Source organism: Ammospiza caudacuta, chromosome Z, assembly GCF_027887145.1.
Source record: "Ammospiza caudacuta isolate bAmmCau1 chromosome Z, bAmmCau1.pri, whole genome shotgun sequence".
Lineage (NCBI taxonomy): Eukaryota > Metazoa > Chordata > Aves > Passeriformes > Passerellidae > Ammospiza > Ammospiza caudacuta.
The window spans coordinates 79,475,143-79,496,498 of record NC_080632.1 but is presented as its reverse complement, the minus strand read 5'-3'; the positions used below and the strand labels follow the sequence as shown (position 1 = coordinate 79,496,498).

Below are 21,356 nucleotides of genomic sequence, written 5' to 3'. Positions count from 1 at the left end.
TAGGACAGAGCCTGGCATTTTTTCATGCTGAAAAATCACTGTCTTGTGTTGTAAAAGTGACTGTTTTTCCTTCAAATGATTTATACGCACGCTGCTGGCATACTCAGCTTTTAAAACATACCATTGGAGCAAGCATCCAACTTCTATTCTGATTTTGTTAAATCCAGAAAGAAAGTGCTCTGGAAGTTTACATTGGATGTGTTCTCACTTTAGGGCCAAGGTGGACCTTCAGGAGGAAAGGCAGGAAAAGCTGGTAAAAGTAAAAAAAAGGTAAGATTCTCAAGTCTCAAAAAATGTTTTTTTCTTTTTTCAGCTATGAGATGTAAAGAAGATATAGTCTGAACAATGAGGTGTTTTTTTATAAAGTTGTTAAAATATAATTTGATTTAGCAGTAAGAGGTTGCTGTAGGTTTCCACTGAGAAGCGAAATATACCAGCAAGTTAAGCCAAAAAGTATCACCTGGAACAAAGGCACAATTTGGGTAAAATGCAATATGAAAAGATTAAATTAAGATATTTGGGATGTGAATTCCAAAATACTAGCTGACTTAGACTGTGAAAAATCTGCCTGCTCAGTTTAGAAAATTCAAAGTATAGCCCATATTCACTTATCAAAGAAGTATTAGCTGATAATAACTCATGATAATTTTTTTACTATTGGGCAAATAAATTATTTGAATACCTTGATTTCATCTACCTTCCTCTTACTTAGCTCCACTGGGAAGGATGGAGGATCCATGACAGGGATGGAAGAACAGTCTACATACCTTTAAATAGACATATTGCTAAACAGCTTTTCACTTTCTTGGGACAAATCAGTCTCACTGAATGTTCCTCTTTTCGCCATTTAAAAATGGAAAGTTATTTACTTTTAAAATTAAAATCATAAATAAAAATGTTAAAACCATAATACTGCTTATCTGATTCACTTGGGAAAACGGCCACTGAACTAACTGGCATCAAATAGTATGTGATAAATGTCCTACAAGCAGGTGTTCATGTGGGGAGCATTAAATCACAAACAACTGTTCTGCAGCCATCGTCCCTCGTGCATCAGAGCGCCTGACCTTCCTTACAGCTTGCCTCATTTCAGCTCCCTTGGGGAGAGAAATAAGGCTGCAGCCTGTGAATTTCCCTGGGCTCTTGAAATATGCAAAATTCTCAGTTACTTTCAGCCAATGCACATTTTTACCCAGCGTTGTGCTTTTTACCTTTGTGGTACTCTGCAGGTAGCAAAGCGTTGCTGGGTCCAGCCTCTATAGCTTCAGCCGTAAGCTGTACTTACACCTTGGACTCATCCTCAGCTTTGTATGGCTGTAAAGTCAGCAGGCCTGAAAGAGCTGTATTTACAAGAATGATTGATTTATTTTAAATCAACTCATTACACAATTTGAACTGAGGGAGAAATTTTGCCTGGAGCAGTTAAGCACTTTAATCAGCAGTTTTGTGTTCTGACAGTTTTTTCTGTAAGGACAATTAATTGAAATTCATTCCTGCAGTGATTCATTTTCTTTTTAATGACCTTATATCCTGACATGAGCCCAGTGCTATACCAGGGAGAGTAGCAGCCCGTTGTTTGGAGAATGGAGACATGCTGGCCTTTGCAAGAAATTGGTTAACATTCCTCCAGGAGCCACATCCCTGCAGCTTTGTATTTCAAACTAAATTCTAAGAGTAGCCTATAGAATAACAAGCCAGGAGTACTGGCAGGTTCTTGGCTTGTGCCCTTGAATAGTCCTTAAGTCCTATAATACCCTTGGGTATTCTGTGGCAAGGGAAACAGAATTGCCGACTTTTAAACTGAGATTGAAGTGGAATCACTTGAGTTTTGTTATTGGAGTTAATCCAGTTTTGTGCCAGGGCAGGAATTATCTTCAGAGTGCAGCTCCTCCAACTCACTGAACTCCTGCTGGCAAGTGTAGCCATACGAAAATCTCAAATTTTGGCCTGCCATTTGTGTTCTTCTGCTCTGCTCAAAGCAAAGATAGGTGGGAGAATGTTGTTTTTATCTCTTTGCTCTGTGCCTCAAGAAGTGCTGCTTTGGCAAGAAGCAAAACTGTCAGTCTTGTTGCATTTCTGAGCTTGTCATTCCTGTTCTAGGATGAAGATGACTTTCCTGAAGCGGGAGAGGACGGGTCGACAGCAAGGGCTGCAGTCAGATCCCCGGATCAGCTGGAGCTGACTGAAGCTGTGAGTAAAGCAATGCCTCTCTTGTCATGAGGTGTGTGTGAAACTCCATAAGCAGAAGCCTACCCATCAGTTTTGGAGGAAATTATGCAAGAGTGAAACTCCAGTACTTGCTGAAGTACAGTGTCTGCAGTAACATACGAAATGGCTTCAACAAAAAAACAGGGAAAATGTGCTATGAAAACCAGTTCTGGGTTTAAAGCACTGTAACTGCCTGGAGATAATCCAAAAGCAAAAATGGGGATGGGGCTTTGCTCAGTTAAGGAGGACTCAGAGCCAGCACTGAGCTTTCAGGTGCCTGTGTGCAATACACAGGACAGGGAAGTGTCCTACAATTTTATTGCTATTTCTTCTGTTGGTTCAGTAGCATTGCAATTGGTCACCCTTCCAACTGCAGTTGTTTCTCTCTGCGCACTGCCTCATAGAACTCTAGCATTGTTCCCTGTCCTTAAACTATCACTGTGACGGGGAAGGTTTATGCATGTCCTCCAACTCAGGCACTAAATATAGTTAGCAATATTTTTTTTTTGTTCACAGTGGTCAATCCTAAAAGTACTGCTACTGAGCTTATTGTTTATTTTTGGACAGTGTAAATTTTAAAGACACGCATTGTCTGTCTCACCCTATAGAATGCAGTTAGCATTTTTCAAGTGATTCCATATCTTAGATAAGAGTTAAAATCAAGAAAGCCCATTGAAATACTGTAATCGGAAGCAGGATGACTGTTCTGGATTCCACTCTGAGCCAGGATGTCCCCTGGCTCAGATATGTGGTATCTGTAGTGAACTGAGCATAAACATGGTGATTTTATTGCAGTACATTGTATTAGTAGTGAAGTTTTATTCACAGTACTATTTTGTTTCCATTCCAAAGGAATTAAAACAGGAAATTATACGTACCTTGACAGCTGATAATCCCCATGTTCCCCAGGATATTATCAGATTCAACTTTAAAGTAAGTGTGACATGATGTATAAAACTGGAATTTTTCACAATTAATTGGTTTTGTGTTTTCCTTTGGTTTATAACCAGGTAAATTTTCTTTTAATGCAGCTACATCTTATCACATATTTACTGCCAATGGTTCTTAAAGGGTTTTGTAGAGGGTAAAATCTAAAAGCACTGATTCATTTATTTATAAGTAGGATATCATAATTATGGTACAAGATCTGTCAGTGAAGGTAAAAATTGCACCTAATCTCATGTAGTTACTTTTCCCATTCTTTGGTGGTTAAAGGGCAAAAGGTAAAGTTTTTCTCAGTCTGTAAGAATTATGTCTCAGTATCCACACTTGTAGACTGAATTGCAGGAGAGCTAAAAAATTTGTTTTGTGAAATCAATGTCCAGCTTTATTCATGATGAGTAGGAGTGAACAACAGACAGCCAGAAAATATCCAAGAGTCACACCTTCACTTTTATATGTGCAGGGCACACACTGTTATACCCTCTAGCAGCCTTCTGCCACTACCATATACAGCCACCAACACAATAGGGAGGGTGGGTGATGGCCTTGCCCTGAATGAAAGGGCATGGAGACAGCTCCTCCAACTCTGGCATTGAATTATTCCCAGATTTAGAGAGGTGTCATGGTTTAATCCCAGCTGGCCACTAAATCCCACCATTCACTCAGTCTCCCATGGTAGGACAGAGAAGAGAATCAGAGGAGTAGAAGTGAGAAAACTCATGGGTTGAGTTGGAGACAGTTTAATAGGGAAAACAAAAGCTGTACAAACTAAACAAGGAATTAGTTCACCACTTGAGGCAGATGTTCAGCAATCCCTAGGAAAGCAGGGTTCCATGTCACTTAATGGTTACTTGGTAAGATACACACCATCATTCCAAACATCCCCTCCCCTTATTCTTATTCTTCCCTCCAGCATTCTTTTTCCCCCAGATTTATATGCTAAGCATTCCATATGGTATGGCATATCCTTGGAGTCAGATGGGTGAGTTAGTGATGAGTTGGGGTGGTGAACAGAACTGTGCAAGTGCTGCTGAGCAATAACTAAAACATCCCTATGTTATCAGCACTGTTTTCAGTACAAATCCAAAATAGAGCCCCAAAATACAGTAGCTACTGTAAAAAATATTATCCCTATCAAAACCAACACCCAAGAGAAGAGAAAACCAAGCAAAATATTCCCACATCTGTTTCACCTCTGTGCTACTGTACTTGTTTGACCAACCATCGCAAGATTCCAGAGAAAGGAAAACAGTCTTGTGGAATAAAAACAAAAGTCCTTCTCTTCCATTTGGAGCTGAAGCTTTCCTTATTTATGGTATATAGATAGGTGATCAGTAATCCATATCTTCAAATTCTCCACAATGACTGAAGTGAGCTCAATGATATGCTGTGATTGACATAGTAAGCAAATCAAAGTAAGCGGGCTATTGAAGCATCTGTGTTCTTTGGTGGCTTCTGTTTGCTTTTAGGTGCAGCTAAAAACTAAATTATACAGATTAAGCTGTTCTTTACTGTGAAGGTAATGAGGCACTGGAACAGGTTGCCCAGAAAAATTATGGATTCTGCAACCATAAGTGGGATGGGGCTTTAAGCAGCCTGGGCTAGGGGAAGGTGTCCTTGCCTAAGGCAGGGAGGTTTCAACAAGATGTTCTTTAAGATCCCTTCCAGCCTAAACCATTCCAGGATTCTATGATTCTGTGGTTTTGTTGGGTTTTACTTTTGTAGGAACGAGCATACAAGCTGGTGGATGATATGGATCATACAGCCGTTCACTTCACATTGAATGGATATTTGATACACAAAGATTCAGATGAAGGCAGACGCCAGAGTATCAGATCATCCACTGAAGCAGGTAGCTTTATTGTCTGATACTACAATAATTTTCAAAGAGGCACTAGTTCCTCTTATTCAACACGATGGAATGATCATGCTGCATTACCACAGAATTAAACTGCTCCTGCTTGGGCTTGCCTGCCTGTTGGCAATCAAAATTAGAAAAATAATCAGCCAGGTGTTTGCTGCAGTCTAGAAAATAGTGTGTGTTTTTTATTTGAATGCTAACACTGGAATTTTCCAAGTTATTTAGTGTCTTTTAAACATCTTTCACTACCTCTAGCTGGACATACATGTCTAAACTACCTAGCCTATTTTGAAAGTTTCAGACATGATTTAAAGTATCAAAGCAGAAATGTTTGGAATCTGGGTGATTTTTCAGGGAACTATCACATGCATGACCAATTCTTGAATTCTTACTAAGACATATACTTTCAGACAATGTGAGATACAAAACCCTGAACTACTTGGACCTTTGATCTGAGCTACTATCAACACTCTTAAGTGTTCGGACAAAAAGATGCATTAACCAGATACTGAAAGCTCTGTTGTTAGTAAAGATTCTAGGTTTGAATTTTCAGCAGGGAATGATGTACTGGCTAGTGATTTAATTGTATTTCTGCTGTTTGTGAAGGGAGAATTTCTGTCACAATGAGTGTTCTGTCAAAGTGGTAACTGCAGGCACAATGATAACACTGGGTAAACTCCTGAGAATAGTTTTTGCTTGGAGCTTCTGAGGGTCAGTGCCTCCTTTATTTTACACTTAACAAACTATGTATGATGATTTGAAGTAGGGCAAAGTGTTTAATGGGATCTTCAATGCCAGGAAATCATGGATTTTTGGCAGTGCTTTTCACAGATTCCAAACCAATTAGTTTCAAGTGGCTCTATGCTAGCATGGCTACACAGTCAAGGCTATGATTGGAATGCAGACATCCATCATTGTCAAACAAAACTCGTATATTAATTTTTATCCATATAAATAAGAACAACCATGTTATAACTTCTGTGTGCCTTGAAAACATTCTTAGTAGTTGTACAAACTGCAGAAAATTCTGGAGGATAGAAAGGTCTGGAGCTGAAGCGATACCCAGAAACAGAGTTACTCAGATCAAAAGGGTTACAGAAATTTGCTCTGAGTTAAAACATTTACTTTTTTTATTTCAGTTAATTGAGAAGTACTGCAAATGAATTCTAGAAATACCCTTGTGACCTTTTGTGACTTTGAGCAAACAATTGTTCTCCAAAGTGGGGATTTGTTACTGTGTTGTCTAGTTGTAAGGTTTTCATGTTTTTCTCCCGGCTGATTTATGTCCGGAGATATCTCAGGGACGCCACTTGTAAGGTTTTCTGTGCTGTTTAGGTGGCCTGGAAAGGCCCAGGGATGGCCTTGAAGAGCCCGGCGCTTCAAAGGACGAGGAGAGACTTCTGATCTTGTCTCGGTCTTGGTGTTTATTAATTGTTTATCTAAAAGATTTTCTTTCAGCCCGACAGAGGTCTGCACAGCAAGTCAGCCATGGGCACACTCCCGAAGCCCCCGGGCGGTCACTTATCTTTATACCCTAAGTTACGTGTACAATATTTATAATTTCTCCCCAATACCTTCTACCCTTATTAACCGGTGCGCTTTTAGTAATAACCAATCCCAAAGTGCCACCACCACCACAGAAGATGGAGGCCAAGAAGAAGAAGAAGAAGAACAGGACACACCCCAATTCCTCCATCTTACTTCTTTAGACCCCCCTGTACCAAAATCCTAAACCCTGTGTTTTACACTTTAACTAACTTATCCCTTCACCATTCACCCAGTGAATTCCTCCCAGTCCTCATACAGGTCTCGTCTCCTGTGTAGGATCAAAATCCTGCCACCACACACTTCTGGCAACATTCCAGGACTCCCGAGCCCCCCAAGGGTGGTCTCGGCCTCTCTGCACCTCCATCCTGAGGTGCTGAGATCCCACATCTAGTGATGCAGCATTAGGAAAGGGTACATATGTACATCTATGCTCCAGAAGATAGAGGATCTGTAGATTATTGGATAAGATGTCCTATTATTCTGGTCTCAGTCATGTATCCTTTCTGTCATCAGAAGAGACTCCTGCTGAGGATGAAGAGGCTCCTGTGGAGGCTGCTGCTGAGCCAACTGAAGAGGCAGAGACTAAAGATGAAGAACCCACAGAAGAAGCTGAGGTAATTCTCTATAGCCAGCTAAGAGCTGTCCATTTTATTTTTAGTATTAGCTTTTAAATTACATTACTATAAAATGGGTTTGCTTCTGTGATTGATTATTTTATGTCTGAGATGTCTGTACTGTAGGTGAGAACCTCCAGGTTCTCCTGGGCAGCTGTGGTCCTGCTGCCATTTTTCAGATATAGAAGGTGAACAAGGAGATCATACCAGATCTGTCTTTATCCAGATATTATATCAAAATAAAGTATAATCTGCTGGGATTTAGAATCTTCCTGGACAGTATATCCGTTGGTGAAAAACAAAAAACTGAAGAGATGATTAAGACATAACTGAATGAAGTGGTGGCTTGATTTAAAGGCTGATAGGAAAGGAGTAGCCTGTGAATGTCTGTTCTTATCCACACGGTGCCAGAACCCACATTCTCAGAATTTCAGGTGAAACTCATTGTCTAACAAGGAAATGAAGACACAGGGTAATGGGACTCTAACAAAATCTTGGTGTCCCTGAGTCCATTTTACCAAAGGCAGCTGTGCTATATTATCTCTCCGCATCAGGTATCTCTCTTATGTCAGGTTTTAAAATAATTTCAGTCCTTGAATGTATATATTCCCGTTCAGATATAATTTCAGAATCTCATTGATCTGAGTGCTGGAAGTCTCCTAATTTGCATCTTAAATCTTTATTCTTCAGTTACAGCCCCCTTCACTAGGCAGCAGAAGCCAGCAGTCTGAGAAGAAGGAAAGAGATAACTGATTCTCTCAGGGTGAAGTCACTGCTGTTTTTTCTTGCAGGCTGAAGAAGAAGGAGAGGGAGAGGGAGAAGGAGAAGGAGAGGGAGAAGGAGGGGGAGAAGGGGAACATGAAGCTGAAACAGCTGAGGCAGCAGAGGAAGAGCCTCATCCTGAAAAAGTGCCAGAAAGGAAGCTTAAAAACCAGTTCAACTTCATTGAGAGAGGTTCAACTACATTCCACTATCCTCTGCGGGTATGTTGCTGTTTCCTTCAGTGACTTGGAGGATCTTTCCTTTGGCGGGGGCATGTAGATCACCTGTGTTTGTATCATATCCTGTGATCTATCGATACTATTAGGGGAAAAGGTATAGTGGTTGTACTGTTGTAAAACAATTGTTGTAAAGACAATGGTGACAGAAAATTTCTTGCCTCATGAACTCTTGGACAGTCTACAAAAAGTTTTGAGGCTTCTGTAAAACCTTAAGCCTCTACTTGGTTCTATTTTTCAAGTCTGTTTTCTCATCTGAAAATGTATGGAGCAATGTTAGGGTAGCAGCTGAGTACTTGGAATGTGTGAAAGCAATTTCTCTTTGTCACTGTGTACTTTTATGGTTTTGTACTTCAATTCTTATTAATGGAGCAGAGATATAATAGATAAGATATAATCTCCATATATTAAAAGGACAAATATGTTTGGGCTTGTATTAACATGGGTACTAGAGTAACAAACTTATGTAAGTGTGATAAATCTGTACTTCTTGTACATGGTACATCTCCCTCCCACTTTGCATGCACTTTCCAATAAGTACAGACCCAAACCCTTATGTTCCTTCCCTAAGCTTTTTGCTGAACCTACATCCATACCCTGTGAACATGTTTTCATGGGGCCTTCTGACTGAGCAATCCTGGTGATGTTGGCTCCTGACAGAGTGTTCAAAAAGGAGTTTCCTACACCAGGTATACAAGTTTCAGAGATAAGATTATTTTGTTTTCCTTGCTACAATTGGAATGTGTATTTCCCCAAAGAGCCTGTCTGTTGTCTTACAGCCATTACACCGAGGGTTAAATGTCTTTACATATGAAGGGCTCAGAGAGATATATGAGTTACTGTGCTGCTGGAGACTGATCTCAGGACAGTTTGTCCAGCAGTGGGGTGCTTGCTATGAAGTTTGAGCTTAGATTCTGCATCTTTCAAAAATCCCACTGGAAGGTGTGGAATTTCTTATTACTTTGTTCCCAGATCTGAATATTCTTTCTTCCCAATGATTTTATTGGAAGAAGCTTGTGTGTCTCTGTAGGATTCTGCCTTTGAAAGCAGAATACAGACCTTAAATAGCTGCATAATATTTCTATGCTGTAGTGGATATGCAGTTTCCACCTCTGAGATGTCTTCATTTCAGAGGTCAGTAAAATGCCACAGGCAGCTTCCTAAAATTTTTCTGACACAACAGTTTTTTGAAAGATGCTGTTCTTTTAAGGGAATGTTTCATAGAAATATATTAATTTATTTCAGAATGTTGATGTAAGGATGGTAAAAATATTATTTCAGTAGCATCAGATGAATTGACTCCATTCAATTCTTTTGTTCTGATTGTTGTATCCAACTGGCTTTTTAATATATAGGACAAAACTTTTCAAATTTGGTAGGATGTCATAACTGATACCAGAATTGGTAACCAGAACATTTCAAATAACAGAGGTGAAAAAAACCCATATGAATTCCTTCAAAATTAACTGCTGAAATATTTGAAGTATGTGGGAAAAAATCAGAAGGTCTTGTGAACATTCTTTTGGCCCACAACAAAATCTTTTTATAGTTGCACAATCACCAACAGTGTTGTACATTGCCTTAGGAGTCATTTGGATATCAAGTTATTCATGCAGACTGTTTCCACAACTAGACTGTGGTACTGCAGGGTGCTTCAATGCTGAGATTATGCTTCTTTGAGCTTTTTCTTTTTTCAGGAAAAAGGATTGCAAACTGACCCTTTACCTTTTGGAACTTTCTCAGAAAATGTTAACCAGGTAAATTTATACCTATATCTATATCTATATCTATATCTATATCTATATCTATATCTATATCTATATCTATATCTATATCTATCTATATCTACCTCCTTTTTATCTTTAAAGTTATTTTAGACTACATTTTGGAAATTGAGGTGTGAGAAAGTTAAAACCGAATTATTGTGTTTACATTCCTTGCAGTGGAATGAATTCCTTTACTGTGGCTTTGGTCTCCTATTTGACTCTGACAGCAAACTAGTATGACTCTCTCTTCTGCCTTAATGGGTGAACTTGCTCATGGTTTGTATTTCTAAGGTTAAGTGTCTCAGTTTAGATGCTTTTCACTGGTTTATTTTTTGCCAGCCACCCTGACCTGTCTGCTTTACAGAGTCTTAAGGCAGTGGGAATGGGGAAACCATGGGGTGAGGATAGTTTTGGATTCAGCAAGAGGTGGGCTGCAGCCTGCAGGGTACTGGCTCCTCTAGGGACGTAGTTCTCTCTTGGAGTATTGTTAGGAATTTGGCATATACAGCGCTTGGGTTTTTACTCTGACTAAGTTTAGCAGTATGCAAAAGCAGGTTTCTAAAGCCTGAAGCTGAACCAAGTGAGAACTACAGCAAAAGGAACTGTTGCAAGAGACTTAACTCTGCTTTGTGTAGCAGAAATGTGCCTATCTATTCATGGTGAAAGGCTCTGTAGCTTTTTCTGCATCCCTTAAAAATGTAAAATGAACTATTTTGGATGAAATTTCACCCAAGAAATATGTTACATCTTTCAGTGGAAAGGGAATCAGCCAGTTTTGCTGATTAATTCTCAGATATTTGTAAAATGTAATTGTGTTTGTCAAAGGTATAAACATAGTTTCAAAGTAGTGTATCAAACTGGTATTGAAAATACCATTTGGGTACCAGTGAGTAGAGGAACGGGAGAAGACAGTGTAACATAATGGCAGCAATTTAAAAAATGCTGGTATAGGAAAATGATAGGAAGGGGAGTGGAAGTATCTCTGTCAGGTTAAAAACTGTAATCTATTCTATTCCTAAACCTGAAATTACAGAGTAATTGGCTTAAGATCTTCCTTCCCTCCAGCTGGAGTTTTCTTCCATTTTTTTCCTTACAGTGAGATGCCCTGAGACTTAGAATGGAGATCTTTAAGATAATTAGCCCCTGACTAAGATTTTGCATTAAATGTTTGAAAGCTAAGAGGAAAGGTTTTCCTTTGATTTCTTTTTATATTGTTGAAATTTTCAGTGGGTCTAAAATAGTGTTTTTGTATAAACACTTTTTCCCCCTCAGCTCTTTTTCCTTTATGTTCTTCCTTATGTTCACAATCTCCTATTCCAAATTTTTCTGTTCTACTCCTTCTCATACTTGTCTCATCTTATTTGTGCTTTCCCTGATGTTTGGAACATCTTTCCATCTTATTTCTGCAAATTTACAACATAATACAGTTATTTGTTTGTTTTTTGGTTTTGTTTTTTTTACCAAAGAGTTCTGCTACCTTTATTTCAATGTTCTAGTCTATAGTCTATATTTGAATCATACTCCCTATCCTAAGCTAATGTGTCAGATTGCCTTTTGTTTTGTCCTGAATGAAATGTACTGGCCTCAGATACAATACTAGAATTTCAATACTAATGAATAATTCTGAAGAGAAGTTACTTTTGGATCTACTCAAGTAAGACATGTGTGGCATGTGGCAGAGCAGAAGATGTTAAACTGCTCTCAGTTTCCATTTGATCATATGCTGCAGAGTTGGAGTCCAAATTTAAATTGTGTTAAGCTTCTACAATTTAATTTTCCAACACCACATGAGAAATGTCATAAAGCAAATGTTTAATGCATGTTTCCTGTTAAATACTGGTAAATTAGCCAAACACAAAGTCCTGCAAAAATAAAGGTACAGACAGAATCAAATAAGCAAGTAGAGTGTTGGAGGAAAGAAATTGTTAAGAATGCTGTAATGTTGTTAAAATAAGACATGCTCCATCATTCTTGAAAAATCCTAGACCTTCAGTCTTCACTTTTTGTGAAGAAGACAGATGTTCAGCTAATTCCGGGAACAGTTGAACTGTTGTGATGACTATAATATTTTTTGTGATGGTGTAGTTGGCTGTTCTAAGGAATATGATCAGCTCTTGATAAATCCTGCCTCTGTCTGTCTCTCAGTGGTTTATCTATGATTCCTATATGGAGGAACTTGACAGAATGGAAAAGGCAAAAGAGAAAGAAAAAGCAAAACCTGTGGCAGTAAAGAAGGATGATCAGAAAACTGGAAGAAAGTTATCCATTGTGGAGATACCGGTATGTTTCACAATGTGGGAGGAAAGGTTGTTCAAAGTCCTGGTGGATGCATCTGTAGAGCAAGTCAGGTCAAAGTAAATCATGTTGGCAGTGTAGCTTGTTGTCTTAGTAGAAAAAAAACACCTTTAGGAAATGCAAAAGTTAATTTTTGCTAGAAATTGAATTCCCAAAACAGGATTTCTGTTGTGCTGTATAAAACAGGATTTTGATTTTGCATAATCTAAGTTTCAAGCCAGATTTCCAAGTGAGATATATAGCTCTTGGCTTATGTGCGCTGTGTTTGTTTCACATTTTTGATTATTATGTGAGAGATAAAAGAATGAAATAGGTAGAAACACCCTGTGATTTTTCAAAGAGTTATAAGGGAGGATGGTTTTACATACAATGTTTCAATCTGAAAGGCACTGAAATTTATGATTATTTCAAAATACAGCACTGTAGTAAAACACTTCTCACTATTTTTTAATTTTAATTTTTAATGATTTTATTGAATTACAATTTATGCATTTTCTAATTATAGATACCTAAGTGGCATGCTTCTCAGAATATCAGGTGTCCTAACACATGCCATGCCCTGACCTGATGCTGTGAACTTGCTGTGAGTGTGATACTGACTCCTAATCCAGATTCAGGAGTAACCTAGGAGTGCCTTGTGGGAACGACTGTTCATTCTATCAAAGTGACAGTATCCCCATCTTAAAAATATGATCCCACTTCAGACACTGACTGTACAATATATAGGGCAATATAGCAACCCTGAGAGATCTTCTTCATGTTCCAAAATGTTTTCAAAGGGTTCAGGAAGTTTCTATTATGGTTTAACTGGCTGGTTCTTTCTTCCCCAGTCTAAGGTAAACAATTTAGAATGCAAACTGAAATAATGTCTTTAATGACTGGAGCAAGATGCTCTGAGAATTATAATACAGAATCATGGAAATCAGTTCGTAACTTCCTCCTAGAATAGGTGTAGACATATATATATAATGATAGATAGATAGATAGATAGATAGATAGATAGATAGATAGATAGATAGATAGATAGATAGATAGATAGATGGATGGATGTGTGTGTTTGTGTGTGTCTGTGTCTGTCTGTGTGTGTGTGTGTGTGTGTGTGTATGTGTGGGGGTGGGTGTTTAATAAGAGCTGACTCCTGAAACTGGCTTTAGCTCTTTCCTACCATATGGCCAATACAACTGCAGAGGATTTAGCTGGTTTAGCCACGAGGCAGCACTGTGCCAGCATAAACCTTACAGTATAAAGAGACCAGGAACATGTTCTGATAGGCTTCTTCCTGTGAATTGTGCCATGGAAATTCACAGTCCTTTTGAAAACCAGTGATCCTTTCACCTGTGTGTGTTTTGGAGAATTAGGCCTCAAGTCAACATTGCAATTACAGGCTTAAAAAGTGGACTGCTAAAAGCAAAATGAAAATAAAGTGAAACCATATTGTAAAGCACCTGCTGCTCACTCTGCTGACAACAGTGGGAAATTGAAATCCAGTCACTCATGCTATCTGTCCCTTTGGTGTTTTGCTTTTCACGCTTAACACTTTCCATGGGGCTTGAGGGGAAACCAAAAAGTTGATGCACTCAATAAGTGAAAGGAAAAGCTTCTTTATATAGAGCTGATGTCCCAAACTGAGGTCTGCTGTGAGGCTGATCAACCAACCCTGAAGTGTGTGAAAAACCTGATGAATTCTGACTCATTAACTGGAAAAAAAATGCAACCTGAAGTACTCCAAGGCTCAGATCAGACTTAAAACAGTTATTATGTCTCTTCAGATGTAGGTATATGGAAATTAAAAGCTGATGGTATCAGGATCTGTATTTCTGGCCGCAAGTCAGCAAATGGAGAAGTAGGTTTTGTGGAGCTGCTAACTCACACGTTACATATGTTGTTACACCATGCTAATTAAAACAGAGCTTTTCCAGCTGAGTGCTTTTAAAGGCCAGACTGTGCTTGATCATTGCTGAAGGGAACTGTGGAACATCAAGCAGGAGACGTGGCTGATCTGGATCAAGCTGCAATGGCTAGAAGCCACAATTAATTTCCACCATTGTTTTGGTCAGGCTAGGTATTAGCAAGAAAAACTATGATAGCTACTGAGATAGCACCAGATTTAACCCAAGGGAAAGAAGAAGATAAAATGGGTGGCTATTACCACAGGTGGGTCTCTCATGGAAGCTGTTGCTATGGTAGGAAGCCATAAAGGAGACGATCCAAGAACCAGAGCCACAGCTGGAGATGATGGTAGGAGTTAGATGAGGATTTAAAAATGTAGTGAAAGAAAAGAGAGAGAAAACAATACTGGTGCTGAATAAGAGGTCAAAGGAGTGCATGACTGGAAAAGCAGAGAAGAACAGAGGGAAGGGGAAGGGAGGAGAGGAGAGCCTTGGCAGTTCTTGACAGAAGCCTCTCACTAAAGGAGGAGAAGTAAAATGAAGCTATGCATTGCAGCTTTCTTGCTAGGAAAAGCAAGAAAGATGTGGTTTAGCAAAACAGACAATAGAGGCAGCCAACAGGAAAGGAAGGGAGATAACCAAGAATTTCCACAGAGGAAGGGTGAGAATTTTATAAAAAAGATGTGTGAGGGAGAAGAAGTTGGAATAATAGAAAATATTTGACTGGAGACTGTAATGAGGAACTCCTAGAAATCTCTCCATGTGCCTCTCACTCAAATGGAAGTAGAGGGGAAAGGGTGTGCTACATCTAATAACAGTGATACAACTTTTGGAACTTTTCCTCGGTATTTAATCAAGGCAGTACACAGACCATGGATAACACAGAATACCAAAGTGGAATGATATTAAATTTTCTGAGCTGAAAATGTCTGGAAGCAGAGATAACTAGACAGAAGTGTTGTATCTGCCTGTCCTGCTCTTTCTGTTCCTGTACCATCTGTTTATGGCTCTGATTACAGAGAGGATACTCAATGATCTTAAAGGTCTTTTTCAACCCAAATGATTCTGTGATTCCACAGTTCTGACCCAGAGACATGGTGGTCTGACCCATAACCCTCCTTATGTTCTTGAATGGACTTAGAAATGACAGTATTGAGGCAGAAGCAAAATGCAAGGAGCTTAATGTAATTGGTGCAGGCTTGCTCCTCTCACCCTTAGATGGCAAGGTATGAAAACACAAGTCTGGCATTAAGGATTTTGAATTAATCTATGCAAAGAGGGGTGGAGCAATGTGATTAGACCATAACAAGGACATGTATGCAAGAGAGGCAAAATCAATACCCTCAGTCTAAGCTTTGCCAGCACATGGGGCAACAGAGTTAATAAGGAGGGAAAAAATACATAACAGGGATTAAATATGAAATGGAATAAAATAGCACATATTTACCAAAGGTAGGCTGTGTCCAAATAATCTCATCTCTTTCTTAAATGAAAAGCAAGTTGTGTTTTTCTTGAACAAGCAAAGTAGAGGAAAGGTAATCTGGCTGGAATTCTGTTTAGCAATAGCAAAACTATTGCTATAGTGCTATTAGGCAATTATTAGATAGACCAGAAAAGTTGTTATTACAGCTTGAGAAGGACTGGTGGAGTGGAAGACTTCATTTTGGAGTATCAAAACAATCTTTGGTAAGGAGCAGGTTTATCTCTCTGTCATTACATTTCTCTCTGTAATGACAGAGAGAAATATGAGTGTGTTTCTCCAGCAGTTCCATGTTGGTTGGGGAGCTGTGATGTGGCTATGAGAGACAAGTCCACTGTTGGAATTTAGTCCAAACAAAATTTATATTTAACGGAGAAATGTGCATTCCTGAATCATGTGATGTTCTGTCTCACTTGTCTATCTCATAATAGCATTATGCCTGTCTGAGATGTGCCTGGTGAGACAGCCCACAGGGTCACAAATATCACTTGGAAGCTCTTGGATGATGGCTGTCATTTGTCATGTAACAGGTCAATTTAGAATGCAATTAATTTTCACATTATTGTTCAGCTGTTCTGGTCATCCTGAAGAGTGCAAGAGTTGTTACCGACTCCCCTGTCTTCAATATTAAGTTTGCAGTTTATCAGAATTAAAAGCAAAGAATGGAAATGAGGAGATGAGTACAGCTGTGGAATTTAATAACTGCTTGACATGCTATCAGCTAGGGGACTTTATTTGGAATTTACAGTTGGTGTTTGCATTCAGGTGTTGGCTGGGCAACAATGACAACAGCCCTGTACTGTGCTTCTTTTCTTTGTAAAGCAAGGACTCTTCTAGCCACAGTATATATATTGCTAGAGGTATGCGTGGATATTGCACTGATTTCAGGGTGGGGTTTGTCTCCTGGATATGCAGTTACGCACCAGTAGAAGGCTACTAATTCTGTGCTGTTTGAATGAGACTCAATCTCCCTTGAGTCTCTGCAGAGCCCAGGAAAGAAGCAGAGGGACAGACATAATCTGAGGTCATGTTCTTAGTTCTGACTGTGACTGTGTGGTGTAGTTTGGTCAACCCATTTCAATTTTTCTTTTCATATTCAGAGCACACTCTGAGCTGTGTTTCTTCCCAGTGTTGTCACTAAGAAGGAAATCTTACTGTGCTGGCAGCCATCAGTTCATAGCAGGGGCTTTAAGATTAAAGGCTTTGAAACACTGGTAGGGCTTTGGGGCAGCAGTAGTGGATGGGGATTCAGGTGCTTGGAGCAGCAAGCTCTCAGAGCACTTTGTATATGCCTTGGCATTCTGACATCATTGCACAGAGCTGTGATGACATACTTATATGGTCAACACTGTGGACTTTCAGGCTTTGTCCTTCCCACTGCTAGCACCTAGGCTTCTTGTCCTTCTTTCTAGTTAGTCCAGTTTGGATTTCACTGGTGATCACACTTACACACAGAGTATAGAGAGCACACTCACAAAAATAGTTGAGAATGGAGTTTAGTAAGATACGGTGATCAGCCAGAGGGCTCTGTGAGATAGGCATATGAACCAGCCAGCTGCTGACAGACAAACAGCCCCTGCTGGGCTCTCTTTTCTCCACGTGTCCATGGATGTGTGAATGGATCAGGTTGGAATTACCCAGTGATTGACCAAAGGACTCCTAAATCCTGTGACATTTACTTAATGCACGAAACCTTAGAGCTCTCCAGGTAGAGATGAGAGAGTGCTCATGCATGACCAAGCCCCTCTGATTTCATCACCAAATCTGATTAATTGTTAGACAGTGAGATGTGGTAGGAATCATCTGTGTCCTTTTAGATCATCCTGCCAGGAATTACATTGAAAGACAAGACTCTTATGTACCTTTAGAGGTTAGTATCAGTATTGAGCTAAATCAGAAGCAAACACTGAAGTTACTGCAGCTCAGCTGTGGACAGCATCTTGCTAAATTTATAATAAAGCAATTACATTTTTTCAAGTGCCTGTATCACTAGGTTCTGGTATGACACATTTCAAATTAATCTGTATTCAAGATCAAAGGACTCAGGTTTTTCAGTCACATGAGGTCTGAGGCACCTGTAAACAGACAGGAAATACATTTTCTCTTCCTTTCTATTCTCTTCAGCACGTCGATTCTCTAAGCATGGTTGCAAGGGCTGCTAAAATAGCGGAACGGATGGTGAACCTGAACACATATGATGACATTGCACAAGGTATGGCCCACTGAGAGGTGCTTCTAACTCAAGTCTCGAGTGTTAGTTCTGCACATAAGTACCTACAGCCACAGCAAGGACAGGACAGAACAGAGTAGAAAAACAACTAAAATGAGCAGGTCTAGGAACCTGCTGACTGACACAAGGCAAATAGTACATCAGACCATGGGCAAGCAAAGACCATGGCACATGAGCCTTGCTCTGAGCTGGCTGGGGACAGCAGGTCTGGTGAGCACTGCCCTCCCTGCAGCACTTCCTTCCCTCAGCAGGTACTTCACTCCTGGATGCAGGTGCTAGTGACAGCAACCACAGCAGAGCTGATCCCTGCCCACATACCAACCATGGCAATGTCCTCAGTCTTGATGTCATTTTACAAAAGTAATTTTGCTGCATCTGCTCAGCTTCCTCCTGAAGAGCCATGTCTAGCCTGGGAGTGGCCTGAGGTCACACCTTGCTCAGGGCTTCTGTTTTCTTATTAATTCTTTGTCTGATGATCATCAGTTTGGTTTTTATTTTTCTTATGTGTGAGAGAACTTGTTAAAATGTATTTAAAGGGCTGAGTTCTGGTTTGCAGTCAGGATTTAAGAACTGAGACAGATTTTACACTAACAATTGGGTTGTGCAGAAGCTGTGAGGATAACAGATTGTCTTTTAAAACTTCCCTGACACTGAACTATGCTGATTGATTTCTGATTTATATACTGGGACCTTTCCTTGATTTTTTTGTTTGTTTAGATTTTAAATATTTTGAGGATGCATCAGATGAATACAGAGGCCAGAATGGAACCCTCCTCCCACTCTGGAAGTTCCAGTATGAAAAAACCAAGAAACTTGCAGTTACTGCCCTCTCCTGGTAAGTCTCTTCATTCCAAACTTAATCTCGACTGTTGCGCAGGGGAGTGGAATGGAATGTAAAGGGATTTTATGAGGCAGGGCTGATTTCTCAGGGAAAACGGATTTGATTTGTTACAGTCGGCTGCTTGGGCAGCACTGAAACGTGCCTGGTGCTTCTGGTTGCAGAGAAGATTGTGTAAGGCTGAATGTGACAGGTTTGTGCCCTTCAGCAGAAACTGAAGGCAGAGCAGGCTCTTAGCAGCACTGGGGAAAAGTGAGTGTGGTTAATGGGGCAAAGAAAAGTCCTTTCTTGGAAAAGCTGGTTAGATGTGTTGTATATTCCTACAGTATGCTGTAGGAATTGGCCCTGCATAGGACAGCCCCAAAAATCCAGCTACGTACTTGAGTGCTGATCAAACACTTCTTGTGCTCTGTCAGGCTTGGTACTGTGACCACTTCCCTGGGGAGCCTGTTCTTGGGCCCATCCACCCTTTGGGTGAAGAACATTTTTATAACATTGAACGTAGCTCTCTCCTGATGCAGCTTGATGTCATTCCCTTGGCTTCTGTCACTGCTCATCATGGAGAAGAGATCCGTGTCTGCCCCTCCTCCTCACAATGACATTTTGAGGGCAGTGAGGTCTCCCCTCAGTCTCGGGTTCTCAGGGCCGAGCAGACCAAGTGACCTGAGCCACTCCCCACGCAAGGGCTTCCCCTCCAGACAAAAGAGGTATTTGTGTACTGGGATCTTGCACAGTTCAGTGCAGTTGGCATTTCCCCTGCAGTCCACTTTCACATATTTTGGTCAGGCCAAAAATGATCACTGATACTTGCAAATCTACTCTCTTTTGTTCTGAGATATTATTACTATGGTTATTGCTGTGGAAAAAAACCCCACTTATCACCAACACAAATGAGTCCTTTCACTTTTTAACGTGCTTGATGCTCCTCAGAGCTGGCTTGGTTCATGCACTGAGCATGAGACGTACCTAGTCAGACCCTGCCCCATGCTCCCCTGCAGTTAGGCCTCCTCTTACTTGTTTGTGTGAGCATGTTTGTGCCTTGATAAGGAGAATCTGTGGAGAGATAGAGCAGGATTGCCATCTTCTGCCTTTCGAGCCACTGTGGTATTATGTAAGAGAGTATCATGCATGCAGTTGTGTGAGAATTACAGATAACAGTAAAAATGGGAAGCAAAATTGGGAGAAAAGGCATCTTTAATAGGTAGTTTATACTGCTGTTAAATTTATCTCCAGGAAATGATAAGAGAAAGATGACTCTGAATGTGGACGAATTACTCCAAATTGCTTTATGGAATAAGCTTTTCTAATTCAATTTTTATTCTCTCATTTTTAGCAGTGATGGTGCATTTAGTGAAAAGAACAAGAGCATTAGGATGCCTAGGTATTAGCCCAAATGAAAAAGGAGAAATGAAAAGAGAAGTGGGTTTATTTTATCAATTCACAGTAGCAATTCAGAGAAAATACTCATAGATAATTTCCACATATGTTCATTTAATGGAATAGAATTCACAACACAGCACTGGTTGTGCTGTGTGAGCTCAGGGGTAACAACAGTACTGATCTTTGTCCCATGGAAATCCTACCTGCAGCAATCTACCTCCCACAGCAGAGGTTGTAGAGAGAGCAGATGTTTTTCAAGTAAAGGGACTTTTGAAGACACAGTAGATGGCTAATTGCTCATTGCCAGTATTTACCACAGGAAATACAATGTTCACCAGCTGGGTCAGAAGGGAATTTCCCTTCCTGATCTGTGGTTGTGATCATGAGTTTATGAACTGATAGCTGTCTCTGAAAGCATCTCTCATAATTTAATAACAGGTACAGAAAGTGAGCTTGTTGATTTAGAAACTCTTTAATTCTTGCCACTAAAAGATAGAAACCTATGTATTCCTGTCTTTTTGCTTTTCTCAAAGATCTAATTTTTTAAAGTAAACTTCCTGCAGTTATGAAATGGATAGGCCAAGAAGTGCTGGAGATTGACATGTCTGTCTTTTTATCTTTTTCATCTACTGTTTTGATCTTCTGATGTTCTGCTTTTTTGTGCATCATGGCTTTGGATGAGTTGCTTACAAACTTTATTAGTGCATATGGTCAAAGGGCAGAACCCTCAGACTGAGTGGAGTCCTGTGAGAATGAACTCTGAAGTTAATGTGCGAAACACTGTGTATTGCTGTGGAACTACGTGGTTAATAATAAATGCCATCTTATATATATTTTCTCATTACAGGAATCCAAAGTACAAGGACCTATTTGCAGTGGGGTATGGTTCTTGTAAGTATTAAATGCAAAAGAATCACTGAGAGATTTAAAATATTTAGCAAGTGTTCTGAGATCAATTCAGACAATCCTCTGAGGCATGGATTGCATCTCGTAGCAAGAACTCACTTAATTTCATATCAATAAGTTGAGATTTGACTCGTACAGGGATTAGGCCTTTCCATTCCATGACATGAACATTCAGAAATACATAGGCATAGACAGCAATTACTGTAGGACTAAACCAAATTTAAAACAGGATAATGTGATACATAATGGAATTGCTGAACTATTTTTTTTCCTTTGTGGTCTGGAGAGCAAAAATAGACATGATTTCAAAAGAGTTTAGATAGATTCATGGAGGTCCAGTTTGCTGTTGGAGGGATAAATCACCTGATTCAGTAAGTTGATAGCTGTGAGTTGCAGGGAGC

The 21,356-nt window shown here is 39.8% G+C and overlaps 1 protein-coding gene across 1 annotated transcript in view; it reads left to right on the top strand.

Annotated features, from left to right (window-relative positions):
• The window catches only part of DNAI1 (dynein axonemal intermediate chain 1), a 130,627-nt gene that overhangs the window by 6,294 nt on the left and 102,977 nt on the right, over positions 1 to 21,356 (top strand). Inside the window, exons 2-12 of the mRNA XM_058824480.1 lie at positions 214 to 270; positions 2,101 to 2,190; positions 3,061 to 3,141; positions 4,876 to 5,002; positions 7,073 to 7,173; positions 7,965 to 8,156; positions 9,869 to 9,928; positions 12,083 to 12,217; positions 17,726 to 17,813; positions 18,549 to 18,666; positions 20,897 to 20,940. Coding sequence (XP_058680463.1) covers positions 214 to 270; positions 2,101 to 2,190; positions 3,061 to 3,141; positions 4,876 to 5,002; positions 7,073 to 7,173; positions 7,965 to 8,156; positions 9,869 to 9,928; positions 12,083 to 12,217; positions 17,726 to 17,813; positions 18,549 to 18,666; positions 20,897 to 20,940 — 1,093 coding nt within the window. The remainder of the gene's footprint in view (positions 1 to 213; positions 271 to 2,100; positions 2,191 to 3,060; positions 3,142 to 4,875; positions 5,003 to 7,072; positions 7,174 to 7,964; positions 8,157 to 9,868; positions 9,929 to 12,082; positions 12,218 to 17,725; positions 17,814 to 18,548; positions 18,667 to 20,896; positions 20,941 to 21,356) is intronic.